Source organism: Macrobrachium nipponense, chromosome 37 (assembly GCF_015104395.2).
Source record: "Macrobrachium nipponense isolate FS-2020 chromosome 37, ASM1510439v2, whole genome shotgun sequence".
Taxonomy (NCBI): domain Eukaryota; kingdom Metazoa; phylum Arthropoda; class Malacostraca; order Decapoda; family Palaemonidae; genus Macrobrachium; species Macrobrachium nipponense.
This window is the reverse complement of record NC_061097.1, coordinates 35,380,191-35,403,312: the sequence shown is the minus strand read 5'-3', so window position 1 is coordinate 35,403,312 and position 23,122 is coordinate 35,380,191. Positions and strand designations below refer to the sequence as shown.

At 38.7% G+C, this 23,122-nt stretch overlaps 1 protein-coding gene across 1 annotated transcript in view; it reads left to right on the top strand.

Annotated features, from left to right (window-relative positions):
• LOC135209346 (alpha-protein kinase 1-like) overlaps positions 1-5,077 on the top strand; it is a 106,665-nt gene extending 101,588 nt beyond the window's left edge. Inside the window, exon 7 of the mRNA XM_064242045.1 lies at positions 118-5,077. Within this exon, the coding sequence (XP_064098115.1) occupies positions 118-176 (59 nt within the window). The 3' untranslated portion in view covers positions 177-5,077. The remainder of the gene's footprint in view (positions 1-117) is intronic.
• Positions 5,078-23,122: the final 18,045 nt, after the last annotated feature.

Genomic DNA, 23,122 nt, shown 5'->3' with positions numbered 1-23,122 from the left:
TGAAGTTGGAATGAATGCTAAGTTTTCACAGTTGGTTGGAAAAAAAAAAAAAATGACTATACTCATGATTTGGCACATTTGCTTATAAAGCATATCTCATATATTTACATATTGCAGCTCAGAAGAGATTAGCAGCCAAGCAGCGTGCAGATGCGTGGGAAGGCACCCTGAGTTGAGCATGTGAAAAGCTTAACGTCCCCTTCAGTGGCAAGATTGATGAAACATACTGCCAACACCATCTAGTTGCAAGAGGTGTTGGAGTCCTCTGAATCAGGCGGGTGGACATTCATGCACTTCGGTTTTTCAGCAAGTTGACAGTTCCTGTTGGCTGAGAAGAGTCATAAACTATATTCCCTTTTTTCATCAGTGTTTTCAGGTACAAAACAGGGATTTAGGCTCAAGAAAGTGAATGACAGTGTCGGTTCTAATGATTGCTACAGATCTTAGGAAGGCTTGATAAGAAGTCTTACATTTGTGCGCTAGTTTTAATCAGAAGCATTGGTTCTGTATTTCAATTCAATTGGAATTTTATTCTAATATACATCCAACTTACAAAGTTTGATGATTGCTGTTTCTCTGTTTTATTCTGAAATTTCTTTGACACACTGACCTCTCTCTCTGCCGACGTGTCTGTCATGAATCTTGTGATACCCAAGCCTGGTTTTATTCCCTGGCTTTCTAATCTGGGAGGCTTTTAGGTTTCATGTATTTCATAGTTGTTGGATTGGATGCAGTTTAGATTCATAGAAGGCGAGTAACTTGGTGTCGAAAAATGTTGTGCAGCTTGCTATGTTGGAAAATATATGGATGATGTTAGAATTCTAATGAGTTAATTATCTCTTAAACAGCATAAATAAGAGATAGTGATTGCAACCTCTCCAGGGCGCATAGATGCCATAAATTTAGGAAATGCTTTATTTATTTATTTTTTTTTTAAAGAATCCAAGCTGTGTTTGGCACTTAGCCGTGTGGAACTAAATTTCATATATATTTTAGACATTTCAAATGACTATTTAAGCTGAGTTATTCAGTAGTTATATTTTTTAAAGTAACTATAGAAATAAATATCTGTAGATAACTGAGAGGAGGCAGTGAAATTTACAATTGAATATATATTTTCATCAAGATTCTTTATGCTTTAACTGTATCGGTACCCCTTACCTGAATTTATGTACTGTACTGATAAAATATTTGACTAAAGCTGAATATTGAGCGCAGCAGAAGTACTGAAATGCCATAGGTTGTTACAACACTGAATATATATTTTGTGCACTGTTGTCGCTGTAGTTATGTGCAGATTGCTGACTGGGTTTCTCTGCTTCAGAATAATCCCAAAGCCTTAGTTTCATGGATAGCATCTGGTACCTGGAATTAGATACGTATTTCACAAATCCAAAATTCTGTCCAGTCTTTATGGTTAATGCCAAGGTTGTAGTACCTAATTACAGAAGGATAGTACATTTGCAACTGTTCATTAGTAGACAATTGTTGTAAATGATGCAACTCTTCATTAGTAGACAATTGTTGTAAATGAGACAGACTGGGAAGTAGATATTTGAATATTTTACCTTGAAAATTAAATGTCACAAGTGTTGGTACAAATATCTTGCTGAATTTGTTGCTTACATTTTTAGTATGAAGTCTTTTTCCACGTTGCTTGATAACCCTGCGGTTAGCGTTTACTTCTGGGTGTCGTCATAAAATCTTCATTCCTCTCAGTTGTCTTAGATACTTTAGTTAAGACTTGTTTGATCTTGCACCTAAAAAGATGATATTCAAAGGCTATTAAAATATTTTTTACAAATTTCATTTTGAAAACAAGAAGAGTAACAATTTCCTTTTAATTAAGCATTCAAGATGAAATACTAGCAATTATAGTTGCCATAACAATCAGCTTCCTAACATGATGTATCATTCCTGAAACCTTTTGATGCTGACGTCTTCTTTTGATTATCTTGGTTAACAAAATTTCATAAGTCCATAATTTAATAAAATCTAAACTTCATAAGACAAATCATTTATGCCAGAAACATAAATCAAATATATTAGCTCACTGGTCTTATTAATCTACATATTGATCATGAGGATAAGCTACTACAATTTCACCTGGGAAAATCCATTCGTGTATTCTTTCACTCACCCAAGCATCTCTGAAATCGTTATTGTCGTCCTACCGAAAACATCAATTTTGGTCAGACATTACACTTCGGCCTTGCAAAAGAAATTCAAAATCAATATGGTTTTCATTTCATAATCTTTAAATGTTTGTACCCTTGTTTGTACATCACTGGCACTCATTGCAAACAGAAAATGAAATGGAAAAACTTCAACGGAAAAACTTCAACAGTATGATTTTGTAAAAGGCAATTGCAGAGCTCAGATTTTTCAATGAAAACATCCTGTACAGCAGTGTATGGAGCATAAAAATCCCTTTCTAATGGTTTGATTGGTTACAAGAAAACATTTTGATAGTTAAGCAAAATGTAAAAAAGTTAATTGAAAGTACTGTATTCATGAATGAAGAATGTTAATATTATAATGGTTTTCAAGTAAATTTGGTGTAAATACGGCAGTGCTACAGAAGAATGCTATATCATCCTATACTCTAATGCCTACCAAATTTTATTAAATATAATATATCTGGGTGGAATTTACTGGGTGAAATCCGAGTGAAAATTTCTGTTCATTGATTTAGCAGGGAAAACAAGGAAAACTTAAATTTGAGTTTTGGTGAAAATACTTTGCAATAAAATGAATGAATCACAATAATAATTTTTTTTAAAGCATCCATTCCACACTGGCAGTGAATAAAGGTTGTATATGGTTGATAGTAACTAAGTACCTAGTGTGTTCCCTTAAAAAATTGTCTAATTAAGTCATCAAATTAATAACTAAACATCTTTATATCATGCAATAGTTTTCTGGCTGATAACCCTACTATGGTAATTTAGTTCTTCTTAGATTTCAGTAAAACTTCCATGTTTCTCACAGACTTATTTTATTGTATTAAATTTCTGTAAACAAAGCTTTACCATCATCTAAATTTTGGTGGGTGAATGTATGAATAGCTTTACCATCATAGTAAACTGGTAAAGTTTTGGTGTTTTATGTTACTTGAAACTGAAGTATTGAATGGATTTAATTATTTTATGTTCAGTATCCATTCTGCATGAATTGCTGCAGTTGGATGGGTCACCTTAAAAGTTTGTTCACTTCTTAAAGTACCATAACTTTATGAATTACAGGACAGGAGTATTTAAGGTTATGATCGCACTTTAAAGTATAGTTTTATATGTAATGTATATATACAGTAATGGAAAAGAAAGTACAATATCTTTTTCTGTATCTAGTTAGATATGAAGTCACTTTTGAAATATTCATGACAGTGAATCACAAACTTGAATGTGTCGACAGCTTGCTACTTTTGAACTATTACAAAATGAAAATGCTGTACTGAAATGCACCTGCAAACTCAGGGCCCTGTTACTGTAGTGTGTCTTTCCTAGTTTTTTCAATTTTTTCAATTTTTTTTTTTTTTGCCTAATTAATAATGTACTGTATATTGAATTTACAAATGTTTAACAGACCTGTTGGATAAAATTGTTTATAATGACATATATATACCTTAAGTGATTTTTATTCCCACTTGAATTACGTTCTGAAGTTTGTAAATAGTAAAAGTTGTACATACAGAAGGTATCTTATTGTAATAATGGCATTTACTGTATTGTTTAAAAAAAAAAGTAAGTTTGCCTATGTTGATGATGACCACACTGGTATTTATACCATATTTATAAAGCATGATGAAAGTCATGGCAAGTTTGATTGTTTGTAGAACTTCCTAGTTGGAAAGTGTAATAACCCAAACTTAATATGTATCCCATTGATTGTGATTTATGTAACCGTAGACAATTTTGTGCATTTTGACAATAGAGTTTTGATGTGTTATGAAGTGGATGATGTTCGTAATCATGCAACAGAAGAACTGATTTTCTTCCAGTAGCTATAGACACACACAAGACATTGGATTCCTTGATAAGGGTGAGGTTTTTGGCAATTTGTCTATGAAAAAAAAAAAAAAAAATGCCAGTGGTACTGATAGTAACTGACTCTTGATATACTTCAGCAGAAATTTCAGATAAATTGAAGGGTTTCTGAACAGTGGATGAATTGAGTGTTAATAGTCATTTAATGAACTGGGGCATTATAAAATTCTAGTTCTTCACAAACTGATGACTGGCGAGATTTAGAATTACAAGATGTGTCTTTCTTTCTTTTTCATTTAAAGTTAGACTTGGTGGCTGTGGATTAAGTTAACAGAATAATTTAATAATAATGATTTAATTTAAAGTATGTTACTGCGTGGGTTTTGCTGTGTATATGGTACTTTTTAAGCTGATGTTTTATACAGTTATTCAAATGGCTAACGTGACATTTGTTTGAACTTTACTATGTGCATAAAATTATTGCAATTACAGTGCAATATGACAGATCGAAATGAACTATAAAGTGCTTATATTTTAATCTACGACACAAGTCATGCCTATAAGACTGGATGCAGTTATGTGAAGTTTCTTGGTGAAACTCATTAGCCCACAAGATATTTTTTATCATGAAATGTATGGCAGTTATGTCATGAAGGTTCTGTGGCCTGTGTCTTAGTATAAAAGTGAAAACTCCCTAACTTATGAATTCTGATAGGGTTTGTTCAGAAGTTAAAAAATTGATGAGTATTACTAGATGGGTATTTCTACAATGATGAGTTGTTTCACTCCCAAACAATAGGGGGTTGATAAAAAAAAAAAAAAAAAAAGGGAAAGGACTTTCAAATGTATATGATTATGTACAGTATAGTAAAAAGATAGTGGTTGGATATGTTCATTTGTAGACAATTTTCGTATCCATTGTGAAGAATGGCCTCTTCGTCCAACCCTTAAGGACCATTTTATATACCCATGTGGTTAGTCAATAATTATGTGAAGATGTAAATTTTTAAGCATATATTTTTGTACATCTTTCACATACTGTACTTCCCCAGGCAAATCTTGTCAATAAATATGTGATTTTATTGTTCAAAGACTTTCTCTCGCCTTTTAATTGCATGGGAATTTTTCAGTCATTGCAGATAATGTTCATACTAAATTCTGGTACCTTCAATTGTTACTGAAGGTAAATGCAAACTGGAATACATCCTTGGTATATTGTGAATTGCATGGGTGAAAATTATCAGAAGCAAAACAGCTGTAATGCAAGATTCAAACTAGTGGGTTATTTAAGTGTACCAAAAAATGATATTGTTATGATACAATAAAGTTTGTTCACTTACCTGGCAGATATATATATAGCTGTATTTTCTGAAGTCCGAACCAGAATTTTTAAAAACTTCCGACACACGCAGTGGTCGGCCAGTGGTTAGTACCCATTCCGCCGCTGGGAGGCGGGTATCAGGAACCATTCCCATTTTCTATTCATAATTTTTTTTATTTCCACTGTCCCCTGAGGGGAGGTGGGTGGGTACTTGATTATTTATATATCTGCCAGGTAAGTATGAACAAACTTTATTGTATCATAACAATATCATTTTGTTCATGAAACTTACTGTCAGAAATATATATATAGCTGAATCCCACCTTTGGAGGGAAGGAAGGGGGGGGGACAGAATAGAAGGATTTTGGGAAACAAATGCATGCAGATGATTTACATCTTGGTTCCACCTGTTAGCATAGCTGGCTCGTGGTTACTGCCACGTAAGTCTGCTTGTGCTACTAGAGTTGCCAGCGAGGTAGAGACCTATATAGCTGGTTGCACTCCAGATGATCTGTCAACAGGGGCGAGACCACGACGTGGACTAGACCATATTGACCATACCATTGGGGCAGGGCTAAGAAGTAAAATAAATATATATATATATATATCACCACCTGAACCAACCTAGCCAAAAGTTAAGGTGTTTTAACTAAGGCTTAAGAGTTAAGAAGTCGCCGTTGTCGGCGACTCATCAACTAAATTAAGAGGCTCTTCCTAACCATTTTCTACAGGATAGGATGAGTGTTACTTCTTGCCCCAAGATTGTGTCTGCAGACACGTATGGCCCTAGCGAGCAGCAGATCTCATATGCCCATCTTCACATCTCGCAGGGAGTGTGAAGTGAACACAGAGTTGCTTCGCTTTCTAAAACATGGTACTCAGGATGTTGCTGAGTGCCATGCTCTGTTGAAATGCTTCCGAGCCGCGCCCTCACCTCGTGAGCATTCAGATAAAAAAGATTTCAAATCTTTGTGCAAACAACAATGAAGGAGCATTTTTTGAAAGAACTCCTTAAACACTAAAGCCAAGGGTGTTCTTCATATGGGCAAGTCTGGTCTTTTTCGGAACACTGCAGATGCCCAAATGACTTCGACTTTCTTGAGTTTTATGTAGATAAAACTTGAGAGACCCGACAGGGCACAGGACTCTCTCTGGCTCCTGCCCACTAACTTGTGCCATCCTTGCGCTTCCAAGCTCCTGGTCCCAAGGACAAAAACGGGTTTCCATTCTTAGGCCACAACGGAAGGCTTAGAGAGCACACCGCCTTGTGTTCTCTAAAGCCAAAACTTGTGACGATGGCTTAAAAAAAATTTCACCTAACCCTCTTTGTCGTATCTAGGGTGGTTAGAAGAAGGCCTTCCTGATCACATGCAGAAGTTAACAGGTAGGAGAGGTTCGAATGCTTTAACATCAAGAACTTCAGACTACATCTAAGTTCCATATTGAAAGCTTCGATCTGGACATGCACAGTCAGTCCGTCTGTACTAAAGTCAGGTGAGCCGACAGTTGACCAGTCAGACGAATCAAGGACAGCAAGGCTGTACCTGAAGACCATAAGGCACTATTCTTCGCTGAAGGATGAGTGTCTGGACTGCCTGTGCGATTCAATCTAAGCAAAACCTTGGGGTGTATCAACGCAACCCAACGTCGTCAGCGAATCAACTCCTGACTCGAGCTTCTGGTGCCAGGAGAAAGGAGCGAGGAGCAAAAAGGCGATTCAGTCCCGAAGGAAGAATGCCTGACAGTCCAACCTGGTCTCATGTTACACGATCATCGGGGGTGTATAAACGCAACCGACTTCGTCAACAAGAAACTCAGGGCTACTATATGTCGCCTGATCTCGCACGAGTGTCTGACTCCGAGAAAACAGGTGAGACAAAAAGTAGATGGTGAGCGAGATTCGAGATTCCACAGAACCCAAAGATCGTGAAGGGGTTTGTTGTTTGACAGACGCAAATCTCTGAGCCCAAAGGCCGTCAACAACATATTTGCGTATTCTTTAATAGTTGTGACTGCCAGCTTATCCCATTCTTCAGACGGAAATGGAAGACGGTAATCTTATTCCTGTCAACATCTCGATAGCCTGAACGTAGTCAGACTCAGAGCGGAGAGGTTATAGGTACCTTTCGAGTTAAGAGTAGAACCGACTCTCTCGGGAAAAGTCCTTGGAAAGTGAACTAGGAAGTATGTGACCTCTGTGAATCCAGGATCCTGAAGGCCAACATGGGGCGATCAGCGTCATTGTCGCTCCCTGTGACATCATAAATCCTCTTATTACATTTCCTAAACGATTGAAAAAGAAAAAGGGGAAAAAAGAGACTAAACATCCATCCCCGTTCAATATCATAGGATGGCATTTAATGGTACCGATCCCGGATCGAGAATAAGGGAGCAGAGAAGAAGAAGCCTCTTCGTCCTCAACATATCGAAGAGAAGAATGAAAGGGCGTCCCTAAAGTCTCCACAACTCTCAACTTACTTCTAAATAAAATATTCCACTCGGAAGTCAATAGTTGCTGCCGTCGATCGAGACGATTCGTACGGACTTTTGCAATCCTGTAACGAACTCTAGAGGATCGTTATTATTCTACGCCTGTTGATTAAATAGGCTCTTTCTCGTAAACTCGAACAGGGACCGAGAGAAGATACTTCTAAGATATGATGAGAGCTGTGGAAATATCAGAGTTGATCTGGACCCCACTGGTTCCCAAAAAACTCGTTTCGAGAGGACTGGATGGGACTACCGAATCGCTTTAACTTCTTTCAGATTAAGATCCAGACATTTGAAACCCTATCCAGATGTCCGGCACCTTCTTTCTATCACCTCAGGTGATAGACGCACTGAGAGATGTTCAGAATCATTCCTAGATCTTGAATAATATTTGTTTCCCGGTAGGGAAAAAACTGTGATCTTAATTGCAGTCTATTCGGCGGAAAACAAACTTCTTCAGGAAGGAAATGGTCCCAGCAAGCTCATCCATTCCCTCCCCGAGTATGCTTACTTCCCTAATAAGGCTGCGTTTTGCCTAGGCAGGAGAGCCATATAAAAGTGCAATGTTGCGGTAGACTCGTAGTTCTATACCGTGCTGGTAACGAGCACCGAAAGGATTAAGAGATAACTCTGTTGAACATAGTAAGGCAAAAACGAATGCAACGTTATTCATCACGTAAGAAATAAACCCTTCAATCTTAGGCTAAAGTCCGTGATTGTAGGACAGAGATACAGTTAGTCAGTCAATCCCGCAGGAGAGACGTAACCGCCAGCAACAGGAGATACGGTTAGTCAGTCAATCCCGCAAGAGAGAGAGACGTAACCTACCGCGCATGGACAGCGCACGATCTGTTACTGGTGGCTCGGTAACCCCGGTTGGATCTGGAGGACAGACACAGCGTGACAGCAGCAGCCAGCAGCTACGAATGTCGTCTCTAACTTATGTTCTGGGTTGCCAGCTACCCTATTCTACGGAAGAAATAGGTCCGTTATTTTTTGAGCAGATAGACTCTCAAGCTTGTATATTTAAGCGAAACAGAAAACGCTAAATATATAGATGCGTTTGTGTCGTCAGAACACTACCATACAACGGTAAAAGATAAATCGGAAACTCCTGGAAGGCTGCAGGGAGTAACGATTAAATGTCCTTAAAAATAGACAATAGACCTCTCGGTTGCCATCCGAAGAGGTAACTACAGCAAGCGTATATGACTTGAACCAACCAGAAATAAAATAACGCAAGGCAAAATGATATTGTTTATGATACAATAAAATTTGTTTCATACTTACCTGGCAGATATATATATATATAGCTGAAATTCGGAAATACAGCTACATACATATCTGACATGGCAAGTTTCATGAACAAAACTTAAGAGAATCGAAGCAGTCAGCTCAAGCTTCTTATGTTATTGGACATAAGCGTTCATTGACGTAGTCTACAAGTCTATTTCTTGTACGAGTCTACGAATGAGAGCTCTTCCGAATCTTGTCAACAAGAGCTTATTCGCTTACGCAATATCAAGTTAATGAGATGTTTGTCAATGAGAACTAACCATTTACGGGACAAAGAGATATTTTGTCAATGAGGGGATACCCACTTACTTGACAAAACGATAGTAATATTGTCAATGGGGGAAAGTCACTGAATTGACAAAACGTAATCCAGGAAGTCGAGCATTTAATTTTCCGATTCCCGTCTCAAACGAGGAAGGGGCAAGAATCCTGTTAAGAGACTAGGCTTACGGCAGGTAGAACGACGATGTTCAATTCGGCAGCGTAGTCCCGACTAGAAACTAACAAAACCTATCATCTGAAAAACCCTTTCAGATGGGCTAAAAAGCTTGCAAAATTATCCTGGGAAGAGGAAGAAATTCTCCAACCAGCTTCCTCTCCCGTATCACAACTAAAGCTTAAAATTTATTGGCAGTATGGCAAAAGAAGTCCTATCTTGCGCTTTTCCTGAAGAGCGTCCTTTTGATGAGTACCTTTGCAAGAAATCCTACTGAACATTGCCGAGAGTCCTGACGTGCAGGACATCGAGCCTTTACCTAACCCGTAACTGCCTTATCGCAAAGTCTTGACTGCGGTAGAGAAAAAACGAGATCTTCCCTAGAGCTTTCCTTAACTCCATCCACCTTTGCGAAAAGCAATATAATATTGACAGAGACCTCTTGAATTCACGAAACCCGAGGTCTTGCTGGGTTTCGAAGACGAAGTTGTCTGTTCACTTTAAGCTTCCTCCGAAGCACTGCTTACTTCACATTCTTTGCATGTGAGGTATAAGGTATCACCGAAGGTAGAGGTAAAAAATTCTTGAGGCCCAAAATCGTAAACAAGAGCTTGAAGAGTTTCAATAGAAAACGTTCAGCCAGGCAGGGGACACACCTGGCGTTTTGGCCTGACGCGCGCGCGGCTCGGCGTTCCACTGAGCGAGCAGCGAGCCACGCTCGGCGTCCACTGGCGCGCACGGAGTGCGCTCAGTATCCACTGGCGTGCTCTCGGCGTACCACTGGTGCGCGCTTGGCGTTTCTGCACCCCGCGCGCCCTGGCGTCCATCGAACGTCCCGTCCCACCAAGCCGAGCGTCAAATGAAGCGTGCAGAAAAGCGTCACGCTCCTGACAGGCGTCAAAACAAGCGAGATACATCTCGGGAGAGAAATCGACTGCACGAAACAGTCTCAGGAGAAGGGTTGATCGTGTGAGAATACGAGGGGCGACTGGCGAGGGAACGCCTTCTTATGCTAAGGTCACACATTCACGTATCAACGCACGCACGGCCACGCATGAGCGGAAATTGGTAGTTGGCAACAGCTCACGTCAGTAAACCGTAAATGTAACGTAAAACACACGTAAAATCGTAATCGTACGGCGACGTGTCGTCCGGGTGCTAAGCTCCGCCCACTAGGGCGCCGTAGCCCACTCCAGTTTTGAAATGTTCAAAACAAGTCGTGGGTGGTCACGCCAAATGTCACCTGACGTAGCTCCAGGCATTGCAGTGGGACCCACGGTGACTGCTGCGGGGTACGCGCTAGGGTCACCTGCATTGTTCGCCGTCGTTGTTTTCTTTCCGCCGCGAAGCACGTGGGCCTCCCTAATTGCGCTGCAGCCTACGGCGAAACCGATTCACACATTTACAACCCTGTACGACATGGCAACGCTGTAGCGTGGTATAAAAGGTCAGGTCGGCGCCCCCGGGTCATCTGTTGGAAAATCAACTTGAAAATATGGCCACAGGATTATCCCAAGACCTGACGGTCTCAGTTATTTCTTTCATTGACAATGGCGGATTTTGGAATAATCCTTTAGCACTGGCTCCTAATACGATTTCCACTTTCTCCTGACTTTTGACCGCTATCATCAAGCAAACAATGAATTGGAATCTGTCAGAGGGATACAGGGTAATCCAGGCTCTATTCCCAAGGTAGTATTCCGCGTTCCGGTACACAAATCTCAACCAGAAATCAACAACCGGGTCATTTTCGGTCGACAGGATTCCGGCATCTACCGCCTATACGTCGTCTGTCACACCTGCTCCAGTAAGAAATTAATTTATGATTAGCAACGCAGGAACAGTAGAGGAGGTAGGTTGGGGCCTGGTGTTATTGGTAAGGTTTTTGCCTTTAGGCTATGAATAATCCGGGTTGGACGAGTACTTATATGGACCCCATGCAGTGCGAACCATTTGTGTGGGAGCAGGACTAATGGCTTCATAGCCCAGGGGCTGTTTTCTCTGTGTCTCAGGTGGCTGATCACGATTCAGATTATGGAGACAAGGTTTTCAATAAAAGGCGAGTGGGAAATGGATAACGAATATAAAAATACTGGGGAACATTTCTGACGAAGACAATTGTTAGGATGTCTAGTAGTCCTTTTTGAAATAACCTTTACTGCTTAGGCCAAAAATAACAAAAGACTTCACTTGTAGACAGCAAACGTATAGTATAATCTGCTAGAATAACTTTCACACACACGAACACTTTCCCGGTAACACGGTATTCTCAGATTATGGAAGTGTCGAAGATATTTATTTCTTCTGAATAGCAGTCTTACAATAATGGTGTAACAAATAATGTAAATATCTAAGAGGAATTCCTATATACATCTAAAAAAATATTATCTTGAATAGGTAGAATTCCTATTTATTTTTAAGTATGTTTGATAAGTTATTAGATGTTATTCTATATCGCTTAAATATAAATCGCCCATAGTCAACAGTTTTATAAGTCTAAGTGTATGTCTGAATGGTAAAATCGAAGCAAGACAATTCTAGTGCTAATCTTATGTAAGAGCTCCCAAAGCGTTCATAAATCATAATTGCTAAAACTACGAATTTACATTAATAAACGAAATCGTTAGAACGAACGAATACCGCGTGCGTACGATAACGATGCTGGGACGAGTGGCCGAGGCACACTGCTACGTAGTAGATGCATGATGGGAAGGATGCTGACCAATAGGAGAGAAGGATCTCATGGCGGTGACTAGCATCAGGAACCAATGGGAGAGCAGGAGGATGGTGGCAAGTCTACTCAGTTGGCAGTGTGCCAAGTTTCAAAATTGTTATCAGTGGTCCGGGTGAATCTCGGACTTTACAGCAACAACCTTTCGTATCTTGAGCAATTTTCATATGTAGAGCCGTAAAATTTTTCGTATTAGCTTTCGTATCTCGAGTTTTTCGTAAGTTGAGCCTTTCGTATCTCGAGGTACCACTGTACATGGAAATGATGAACTTGTGAAAGGTAAAGGGTATCTTTAGGGAAGTTTAAGGGTAGCCCAAGAAGCTGGGGGTACACTCCACTCTTCAGGAGTGTTGCATTTTCAGTGTGGTACTTCATACAAGTTGGGGAGGGAAAGCATGCCGTATTGTACTCAAGTATGATGCTACATTCCAGTTTAAGTTATATTCAAGTAAAGCAGCTAAGGATACGTATATCCCACTGAGGGGCAAATGACCCTTTTCACTAAGGTGAGGTTGTTAGGATGTATCTGGAGTGATATTAGATTATATTTTCATTTTGGAAAGTGATGCACAAATCTAGGACGATGTGGCTCACCTCCCCCTCTGGTCAGTGGATTGCTACATCTCATGTGAGTTTTAGTTTTGTCAGGCTGAAATGTAAGATTGAATAATTTTCTATGTGGTAGTTTGCTTTTCCTCCGGTGACAATACACACAAAACATACAAGAGTACAACTACAGAATAGCACTGGAGTCATTAAAAATTTGTGCCTAAATATGGCTGTGAAAAAACAGACCTTTGCAGTGTGTTTGGTCATTGGCTACTTTAAGCTCCAACATAATGTTAGGCCCTGTTTACAAGAGTTAATGTAGTGGCAGAAGTGTACCTTCTAACTTAATATGGTGAGAATCTTTATTCAGAATATTTTATTCTTGAGTCTGATTCATACAACTCCTTCAGTTAATAAATAGTAAACCAGGCAGAGCACAGAAAAGGCCCTCTTTTCGCTGTTGCTGGAACGGTTAGACTTGGTTATATAAAACTGAGTTACATTATATCACCCCTGCTTCACACCTACCCTACTGGAATCTTCCCAAGTTCCCATAACTTGCTGGATGGTTGTTTGGGGTTCTTCATATATTAATGTGAACAGCTGCACACTTCAATAGTTATTTTATTGTTTTTAAACTAACAATATAGGCTATGCTGCGCTGCTCATCCATCAAATTACCACTTACAATACTATACTATCCTATTCTTCCTCTTCCACTTTCAACATATACCAACACTACATTTCACATTAATCACTCATGCTTTTCCTAACTCCACAACTCGCTTACCCCATTTCCCACTGCATCCCCATGACCTTGGGAGTTATGGGTTGAAAAAATAAATAAATGAGTGGTTTGCTTAACAACTTGTGGTGAACACGGTTGTTTTAATCAGAAGACTCCAGTCAGTCACCTCATGCATTATAGGCTAGGTAGCCTATGTAGCCTTAGAGATAGTTATGTTAAAATTAGCTCAAAATCGCCATTGTAAGTTTTTATTTAGCTTTAATGGATGAATTTTGTTTTATTATGGCCTCGCCTACGCATATGCCTATAGCCTAGGTAGGCTAAGCCAGGCCTATTACTACAGCTACCAAGGTAGGCTAGGACTTGTCAAGTCCCATCAAAGCAAATTAGTTAAAAACGAAACTATTACAAATGGTATTTATGGAAACCTCATAACTCAGGTACGTAATAAAGAAAATTTCACTATTTCAAATGATAGCTATCCCATCTAAGCCGGCAAGTTTTTTTTATTATAATAATAAAACGTCAGAAACAGAAAAATATTTCTTACCTAACATTTAAATACCACTAATGCTTATGCCATTGCATTATTAAAATACTGAAATATAACTTACCTGTAACTCCTAGGTTAATAAAAGGTCAAAATACGGACTGCTTTTCACTAACTAAAAAAACTTCAACTGCCCAGGAAAACAGAAAGGGGACGAAGCGTAAATCGGGGGGGGGGGGGGGGGGGGGGGGGAGGGCATATTTTTTCTGGGACCCAAGCTATTGTACCTCTACCAAAATTATTGTAAAAATATATCTTATTCATACAAAAATTACTGTATATTTTGCCATTAAACTACGCTCTGCGGTAATATAATGCTCGTATATAATCAATGGCGGAATCATCTCAACACAATATTAATTGGTATAAAAATACATACGTAATACATATTTTATACATTTAATTATGAGACAACTTTGTGGCATAATCCTTCTTTGATAGATGGAATTTTAAATGAAAAAGAAAAATAACTTAATCGTAAACCATTGTGCAGACCGGAAAATAATGATAAATTGCAGTTAAAAAAAAAATAAATAAAAAGATGTTTCCCTTAATACGACTGTGTAAGCAGATCACAGTCGGTGTGACCAAAGATATAGTAAAGGGCCCTCTATATCCATGAGCGTGACCGTGTAACGGGTCGCTGTTCCCTGTCCAGATATCCAAGAGGACACAAAATGAAAATTTATGGCAATTTTTGACGTTAATTTTCCAGAACATTTGTAAATGGGCAATCAAAAGGAGACCACAAATATGATGGTTTGGAGAACGCTCAATTAATCAAAAGACGCGAGAACTGTTTTCGACTCGACTTTCTCACAGTTGCATACATCGTATCGGAAAACCAACAGGGTACAACATATGACACAATACAAATTTCTGAATGAAAATGGATTTGTAGGGTAATATACTATACTTAATCTTCCTACTGAAGTGCCTACTTTGACGAACTGTCGTAGCGAGTATTAACAATCGAGTATTACAATCGAACTCTCTCTCTCTCTCTCGCTCTCATCTCTCCTCCTCCCTCGTCTCTCTCTCCTTCTTCATCTCGTCTCTCTCTCTCTCTCTCTCTCTCTCTCTCTCTCTCTCTCTCTCTCTCTCTCTCATGTACATACAGCTGCGTCACAGAAGTAAACATATATTGTATTACTCTTTGTCCATAGATAAATTCTTTAATCTCTACAAACAAAATGAAGAATCGACAGTGGGTACCAGAATAACAGAATGATAAATGAGGTGCCGTTACATATCCCCAGTACTTCGTCCGACTACAACGTGACATTACTTTTGTTCGAGGTACGAGCGACTTGACTGGGCCAAATACAATTCAAAAATCAAATGCAAATCAACTGGTCTAGACGCTACTTTCACCGTGAAAGTTCTTTCAACACAAAAAGAGCCGTGCTGACACTTTCAACGAAATGAATAAAGGAGAAAGTTTACTTTTAAAACTCAAACTGCCTGAAATCACAAGTAATTTTTTTTTCTTTTGTCACTGCGGCTTCCAGTAGACAAGTCTGTTTCAAGTTTCAAGAAGAGTTTGTGCGCAACAAGACTTGGAATTTGTTGGAGGTCACCCGACCAGTTACTGTCCAGGAAATGCTGATTTTAGGGGACTCAAATTTCACGGGTGTACCCGGGATTTGTAACTATGAAGGATGCTTTCCTATAAACTTCATGCAATAGGCTACACAGATAACCGCCATGTTAGACTATATACTGCAATGTCTTCGGTACTTGACATTTTCCAAGTTAACAAAAAAGGCCAAAAAAGGCGATTTTTTTTTTTTTTTTTTTTCACCCAGACTCGAACGATGAACTATTGCGAACATTAGTGCTTCTTCTTCGTTAAAATCTAAATAGGATGAATGCAACATTTTTCCATAGAGATTTTTCGAAGAACTTGAATGGATTTTGGATTTTAGAAACGATTTCGTATTTCATTTACGGCTGATTCGAAAGTGAGGAACTAAACACATACAGACAATAAGCAAATGAGCATTAAGAACAAAATGATAAACCACAACAAAAGTATCAAAATATACTTTACTTATTATAGAAGGGTCTCTATACTATTCAAAATAGAATGAAAATATCATGTGATAAGTTAAAAGCACAAAACAGGTTCCGATAACAAAACTATTTGCCATTATCATCATCATAATAACATTATCATTATTGCCCTTGTCTTGTTCTTCATCATTTAAAATAATAATAATAATAATAATAATAATAATAATAATAATAATAATAATAATAATAATAATAATAACTATTAGAGCTGGCAGAGAAACAAGCCATAGTTATCATAAATGAAACGCAAATGACTACAAGCACACACACAAAATTCAATAAAAAGAAAACCCATTAATACCTGTAAGCTTAAAAATGACACCATCATCCTCACTACGCGACTAGGGTGGACCAATTTCGAATTTCTAATTCCGGGGCCAGCCAGACGCGCCCTCGAGGTTGACTTGTGTCCTCTGTAGTAGTGCTCTTCCTTCAAATTCTGTCAAAGCACTAATCTGTCCACAGGGATTTTGTATTATAGTGTGTCACTCTAATGGGTCGAAATGACAGGTGTGAGGGGGCGTGGCCACGTCAGACATGACGATGCCTGGAGAGAGAGAGAGAGAGAGAAGTTAAACCTGCATCAGTGTCTCTCTCTCTCTCTCTCTCTCTCTCTCTCTCTCTCTCTCTCTCTCTCTCTCTCTCTATATATATATATATATATATATATATATATATATATATATATATAGATATATATATATCACTCTTCTGCAATATTTCGTAAATTTTATCTCTTTTAACATCTCTCTTATTCTTTCATTCTTCTATCACTCAGCAGTTTGCTCATTTCTCTACGTGGAAATCCCAGGCTACGTATTCGTATCGACTTTCTATTTTCCCATTGTTTGTCATTAAGGTCACAGATCAGACAAGTCAGCTGGACGGGAGACTGATAGACGGACAAACATTGTGATGACAGAAATTGAAAAGGGATTGTATAGATCCTATGTACACCCTTTCTATATTTACTTCTTTGCTGTCTGTCTGTCTGTCTGGTTGGTTACATCTCTAGTTGTGATGCAAGTACCAATCTGTTAAATTAATGAATTAGTCGCTTTTGTCTTTTTTTGTCTGTATTCTGTCTGTACATACCATTAGCTATATATCGTCTGCGAAGCTAGCACGCTCTTAAATTCTCTCTCTCTCTCTTCTCTTCTCTCTCTCTTCTCTCTCGTCTCTCTCTCTCTCTCTCTCTCTCTCTCTCATCAGATTTTGCACACTTTTGAATTTCAAAGGCTACTTTCACTGACCTCTTGTGTGGAAGTTTAAAAGAAAGCTAGACAAAATCATTAGGACACTGAATGCACAGTAAAACCTGCTCCTTGAGATGTCTCCTCTTAGGATGGACTAACAAGTCTTTGAGACATCCTAATCCTTGTAACTCCTTGTAACTCTTCATCTTCAATCACGGAAATGCATAACACTATTATTATTCAACTTGCAACGATGAATGTACTGTATGGTAATCATACTACAATTTATTCATTCATATACATACACGCGTATATATTGTCTTTATCATTCCTCTGAGAGAGAGAGAGAGAGAATATATCAATGATCAATTCCTGTGTGTTTTGTGACAGAAGAAGCAAATGACAGAACTAGAACTAAAGAAAAGGTTATGTAAACAATGTAAAACGGTCCTTGACCCCTTAGAGAATTTCTTTGGCTGCAGAACTGACCCAACTGAGTTGAACCAACAGAGCTGGAGTTTCTGGAGAAACCAGCAAAACAGATAACACAATATATGCAAGACAGGCACTGGAGATAAGTATACGGCCAGCTAACTGATGACGACGGATTTTCTGATCGCAATCAGACTTGTTGTGAGAGAGAGAGAACCAGGAACCAGGAAGAGGAATAAACGGAAGAGGAGGAAGACGTAGGTCTTGTAAAATGAGGAAGGTGTGGAAGAAAAGAGGAGGAGAAGCTGGAAATAGGAAGAAGACAGGTGTGGAAAAAAGAAGAAGAAGAAGAAGGCAAGTGAGGAGGACTGGTACCAACCGACCTGGGGCTTGAGTGGGTATTGCCCAAACACACACGAAGTCAGTCCATCAAACCGCGATTTGGGTTATGTATACAAAGTGGCCAGCGGTCAATAATCTGCCTTGTTCTGAAGCCAGTCCCCTGCCGAAGCAAGTCTGTTTCTAGGGACAAACGGTTTCTGATGTTAGGGAAAAATTGTGACCGAAATCAGGGAGGAATGATGACTGAAGTCAGGGGGAAAATATGTCTGAAGAACTTCTTAGGTCAGGGGACAATGTTTAAAGGTAGGCGGGGAAATAAATATGTCTGACGTCAGGGTAAAGATGGCTGATGAAAGGGGAAAATATGTCTGAAATCAGGAGGAAATATATCTGAAGTCAGGGAAAAATATGTCTGAATCCTGGGAAAATATTTAAAGTCTGGGAAAAATGTCTGCAGTTAGGGACAAATAGTTCTGAAGTCAGGGAAAATATGAAACTCTCAGCCGCGGCCAGTGAAACTTTCAGCCGGTGGTGGCCTGCATTGTCCCGGACACACGATCATGGCTAACATTAAACTCAAATAAAACAAAAAACTACTGAGGCTAGAAGGCTGCAATCTGGTATGTTTGATGATTGGAGGGTGGATGATCAACATAACAATTTGCAGCCCTTAGGCCTCTGTAGTCTTTTAGAGAAAACTAAAATACAGGGAAACATAAAAAAAAACATTGTTTTTACTGATGTCGAAGGGCAAACTGCTCAAGATAAAGAAATGGCACAGTATAGATATTTACATACAAAATGAAAGATAAATCAACTACTGTGGTCTTACTTGCAACAGAAGATACCAACTTCAATAAGAAGCCTACATTTACTACAAAGGAGAGAGAGAGAAGAAGAAAATTGTGAGACATTAAATAGGTCTATTTACCTTTTCATCTGAACCTGAGGGTATGTGCACTTTCCCATTCCTGTCTCGTCAGTGACCTCGAGAAATCTTGCTGAGGGCTGCCTGGAAAAAAAAAATATTGCTGATGAAAGAAACTATTCCACTTATAATAAAACTTTTATTTTTGGAAATAATTGATATGATTGATTATTTTTTATCGGCAAAATCTAAAAAGACGTCTCATTTAGTTTCCAGAGAGAGAGAGAGAGAGAGAGAGAGAGAGAGAGAGAGAGAGAGAGAGAGAGAGAGAGAGAGAGAGGGAACTAAAGAAACTTTCAGTTTTGGAAAAGAGAAATATGATGAAGAGTTTCTTAACAGTAAATTCTAAAAAGACGTTTCATTTAGTTCCCAGAGAGAAAGCGAAAAACCAACATAAACATTTAAAATAAATAAAATGTTAATTGAATAAAAATTCTAGATTTAATGGAAAAGCAACTAAAATAAGTAATTTTAATCAACAAGACTTTAGTAGACCTCTGTATAGATCCGTTAATTCTCTCTCCAAGTGAAGTACGGTATTTGCTTTAAAACTCTCTCTCTCTCTCTCTCTCTCTCTCTCTCTCTCTCTCTCTCTCTCTCTCTCTCTCTCTCTCTCTCTCTCTCTTCTGTCTATATTCTCAGCCTGGGCATGTTTGAGTTTCTCTGGTCCTGGAGTGCTCTAGTGTTATTCCATCAAATAAGCCCTCAAGGCAAAAGACATCTTTGCTGGCCCTTAAATGGAGATGATATTCTTTAGTCTTTGCAGGGGTGGGGGGGGGGGGGGGGGGGAGGCGAGAGGGGGGCAGGAGAAAAGGTAGTGGGGGTGATTAGAGAAGAGGGAGAGAGGCAAGTGTAATTTCACTTGCTGCAATTTTTGCAAAGCTATGCATTTCTTGTTTATTTTTTACGTTTACAATAATTAATCATAATCTACATAAATTGAAGAAGTACTGATATCAATGATAACAGTGAAAATGATAATCAGCGTAAATACACAGACGCTTGCGAAATATTCTCAGGACAAACACATTGGACGTAATCGTATCTCTTCTGTTTTACTACACATAAACAAAGCAACATTACAGCCATTATTTTACACAATGATATCTGAATTATCAGAGTAACTTGACATATAACAATTGAAATGAAACTGGATGAATATAAAAAAACTAAGTATAACAAGTCGAGAGATATTTTTTTTTACGAAAGTACACGTTTTCCCATTCAAAACAACAAATAGGGCTACCAAATGTTCGATACAAATACGACCCCGTAGTCTCGCCAATTTCAATTCTGAATCAAGATGATAAAAACAATATCCTGATTGAAGAAAACCGGCGACGCAGAAACAATGGTCATCATTAACGGCCTCTTCTTTCTGTATTTCCCTCTAACTCGTCTAACTTCTTCCTAATGACCGCCTTCATATTCTTTGGAAGCTTAAAGAATTTCAAGTCACCGGGCCGTTTGGTGGCTTGTTCCATATGAATAAGTTTCAGTTTCTGAATAATAATAATAATAATAATAATAATAATAATATAATAATAATATAATAATAATAATATAATAATAATAATAATAATAATAATACAAAAAGACAAGAGTAAGGAACAATATAGCCAGTAACTACAGGCCTATCACCTGCCCTACCAATAATGTGGAAGTTACTAACAGGTATCATCAGGTGAAAGCTATACAACTACCTAGAGGAGACAAACACCATCCCCCACCAACAGAAAGGCTGCAGAAGGAAGTGTAGGGGCACAAAAGACCAGCTCCTCATAGACAAAATGGTAATGAAGAACAGTAGGAGAAGGAAAACCAACCTAAGCATGGCATGGATAGACTATAAGAAAGCCTTCGACATGATACCACACACATGGCTAATAGAATGCCTGAAAATATATGGGGCAGAGGAAAACACCATCAGCTTCCTCAAAAATACAATGCGCAACTGGAATACAATACTTACAAGCTCTGGAATAAGACTAGCAAAGGTTAATATCAGGAGAGGGATCTTCCAGGGCGACTCACTGTCCCCACTACTCTTCGTAGTAGCCATGATTCCCATGACAAAAGTACTGTAAAAGATGGATGCTGGTTACCAACTCAAGAAAAGAGGCAACAGAATTAACCATCTGATGTTCATGGACGATATCAAGCTGTATGGTAGGAGCATCAAGGAAATAGATACCCTAATCCAGACTGTAAGGATTGTATCTGGGGACATCAGGATGGAGTTTGGAACAGAAAAATGTGCCTTAGTCAACATACAAAACGGCAAAGTAACAAGGACTGAAGGGATAAAGCTACCAGATGGGAACAACATCAAACACATAGATGAGAGACTGGATATAAATACCTGGGAATAATGGAAGGAGGGGATATAAAACACCAAGAGATGAAGGACACGATCAGCAAAGAATATATGCAGAGACTCAAAGCGACACTCAAGTCAAAACTCAACGCCGGAAATATGATAAAAGCCATAAACACATGGGCAGTGCCAGTAATCAGATACAGCGCAGGAATAGTGGAATGGACGAAGGCAGAACTTCGCAGCATAGACAAGAAAACGAGGAAACATAAGACAATACACAAAGCACTACACCCAAGAGCAAATACAGACAGACTATACATAACACGAAAGGAAGGAGGGAGGGGACTACTAAGCATACGACGGCGTCAACATCGAGAACAGAGCACTGGGGCAATGTATGAAAACCAGTGAAGACGAGTGGCTCAAGAGTGCATGGGAAGAAGGACTGATAAAAGTAGATGGAAACCCAGAAATATACAGAGACAGGAATATGACAAGCAGAACAAAGGAATGGCACAACAAACCAATGCACGGACAATACATGAGACAGACTAAAGAACTAGCCAGCGATGACACGTGGCAATGGCTACTGAGGGGAGAGCTCAAGAAGGAAACCGAAGGAATGATAACAGCGGCACAAGATCAGGCCCTAAGAACCAGATATGTTCAAAGAACGATAGACGGAAATAACATCTCTCCCATATGTAGGAAGTGCAATACGAAAAATGAAACCATAAACCACATAGCAAGCGAATGCCCGGCACTTGCGCTGAACCAATGCAAAAAGAGGCATTATTCAGTGGCAAAAGCCCTCCACTGGAGCCTGTGCAAGAAACACCAGCTACCTTGCAGTAATAAGTGGTACGAGCACCAACCTGAAGGAGTGATAGAAAACGATCAGGCAAATATCCTCTGGGACTATGGTATCAGAACAGATAGGGTGATACGTGCAAATAGACCAGACGTGACGTTGATTGATAAAATCAAGAAGAAAGTATCACTCATTGCTGTCGCAATACCATGGGACACCAGAGTTGAAGAGAAAGAGAGGGAAAAAATGGATAAGTATCAAGATCTGAAAATAGAAATAAGAAGGATATGGGATATGCCAGTGGAAATCGTACCCATAATCATAGGAGCACTAGGCACGATCCCAAGATCCCTGAAAAGGAATGTAGAAAAACTAGAGGCTGAAGTAGCTCCAGGACTCATGCAGAAGAGTGTGATCCTAGAAACGGCGCACATAGTAAGAAAAGTGATGGACTTCTAACGAGGCAGGATGCAACCTGGAACGCCACACTATAAATACCACCCAGTCGAATTGGAGGACTGAAAAAAAAACAATAATAATAATAATAATAATAATAATAATAATAATAATAATAATAATAATAATAATAATAATAATAATAAACAAGGGGCGGGGGCTTTGTTGAGAAATTGCGAAAATGCAAAAGAAATCAGATGAAATTTGCGAACTGTAAAAGAGCGAATGTATTCTGATTGTAAAAAAATTGGATACCACAACAGCGGAAGTTCGTAATAAATGACTCCCACTGATGACAGACATTTCCCACATTTTCCATAAAACTACAAAGGGGCAAAAATAAACATTTTAAAAGTAATTCATACACACACACACACATATATATATAATATATATATAGATATAAGATATATAGATATATATATATATATATATATATATATATATATATTTT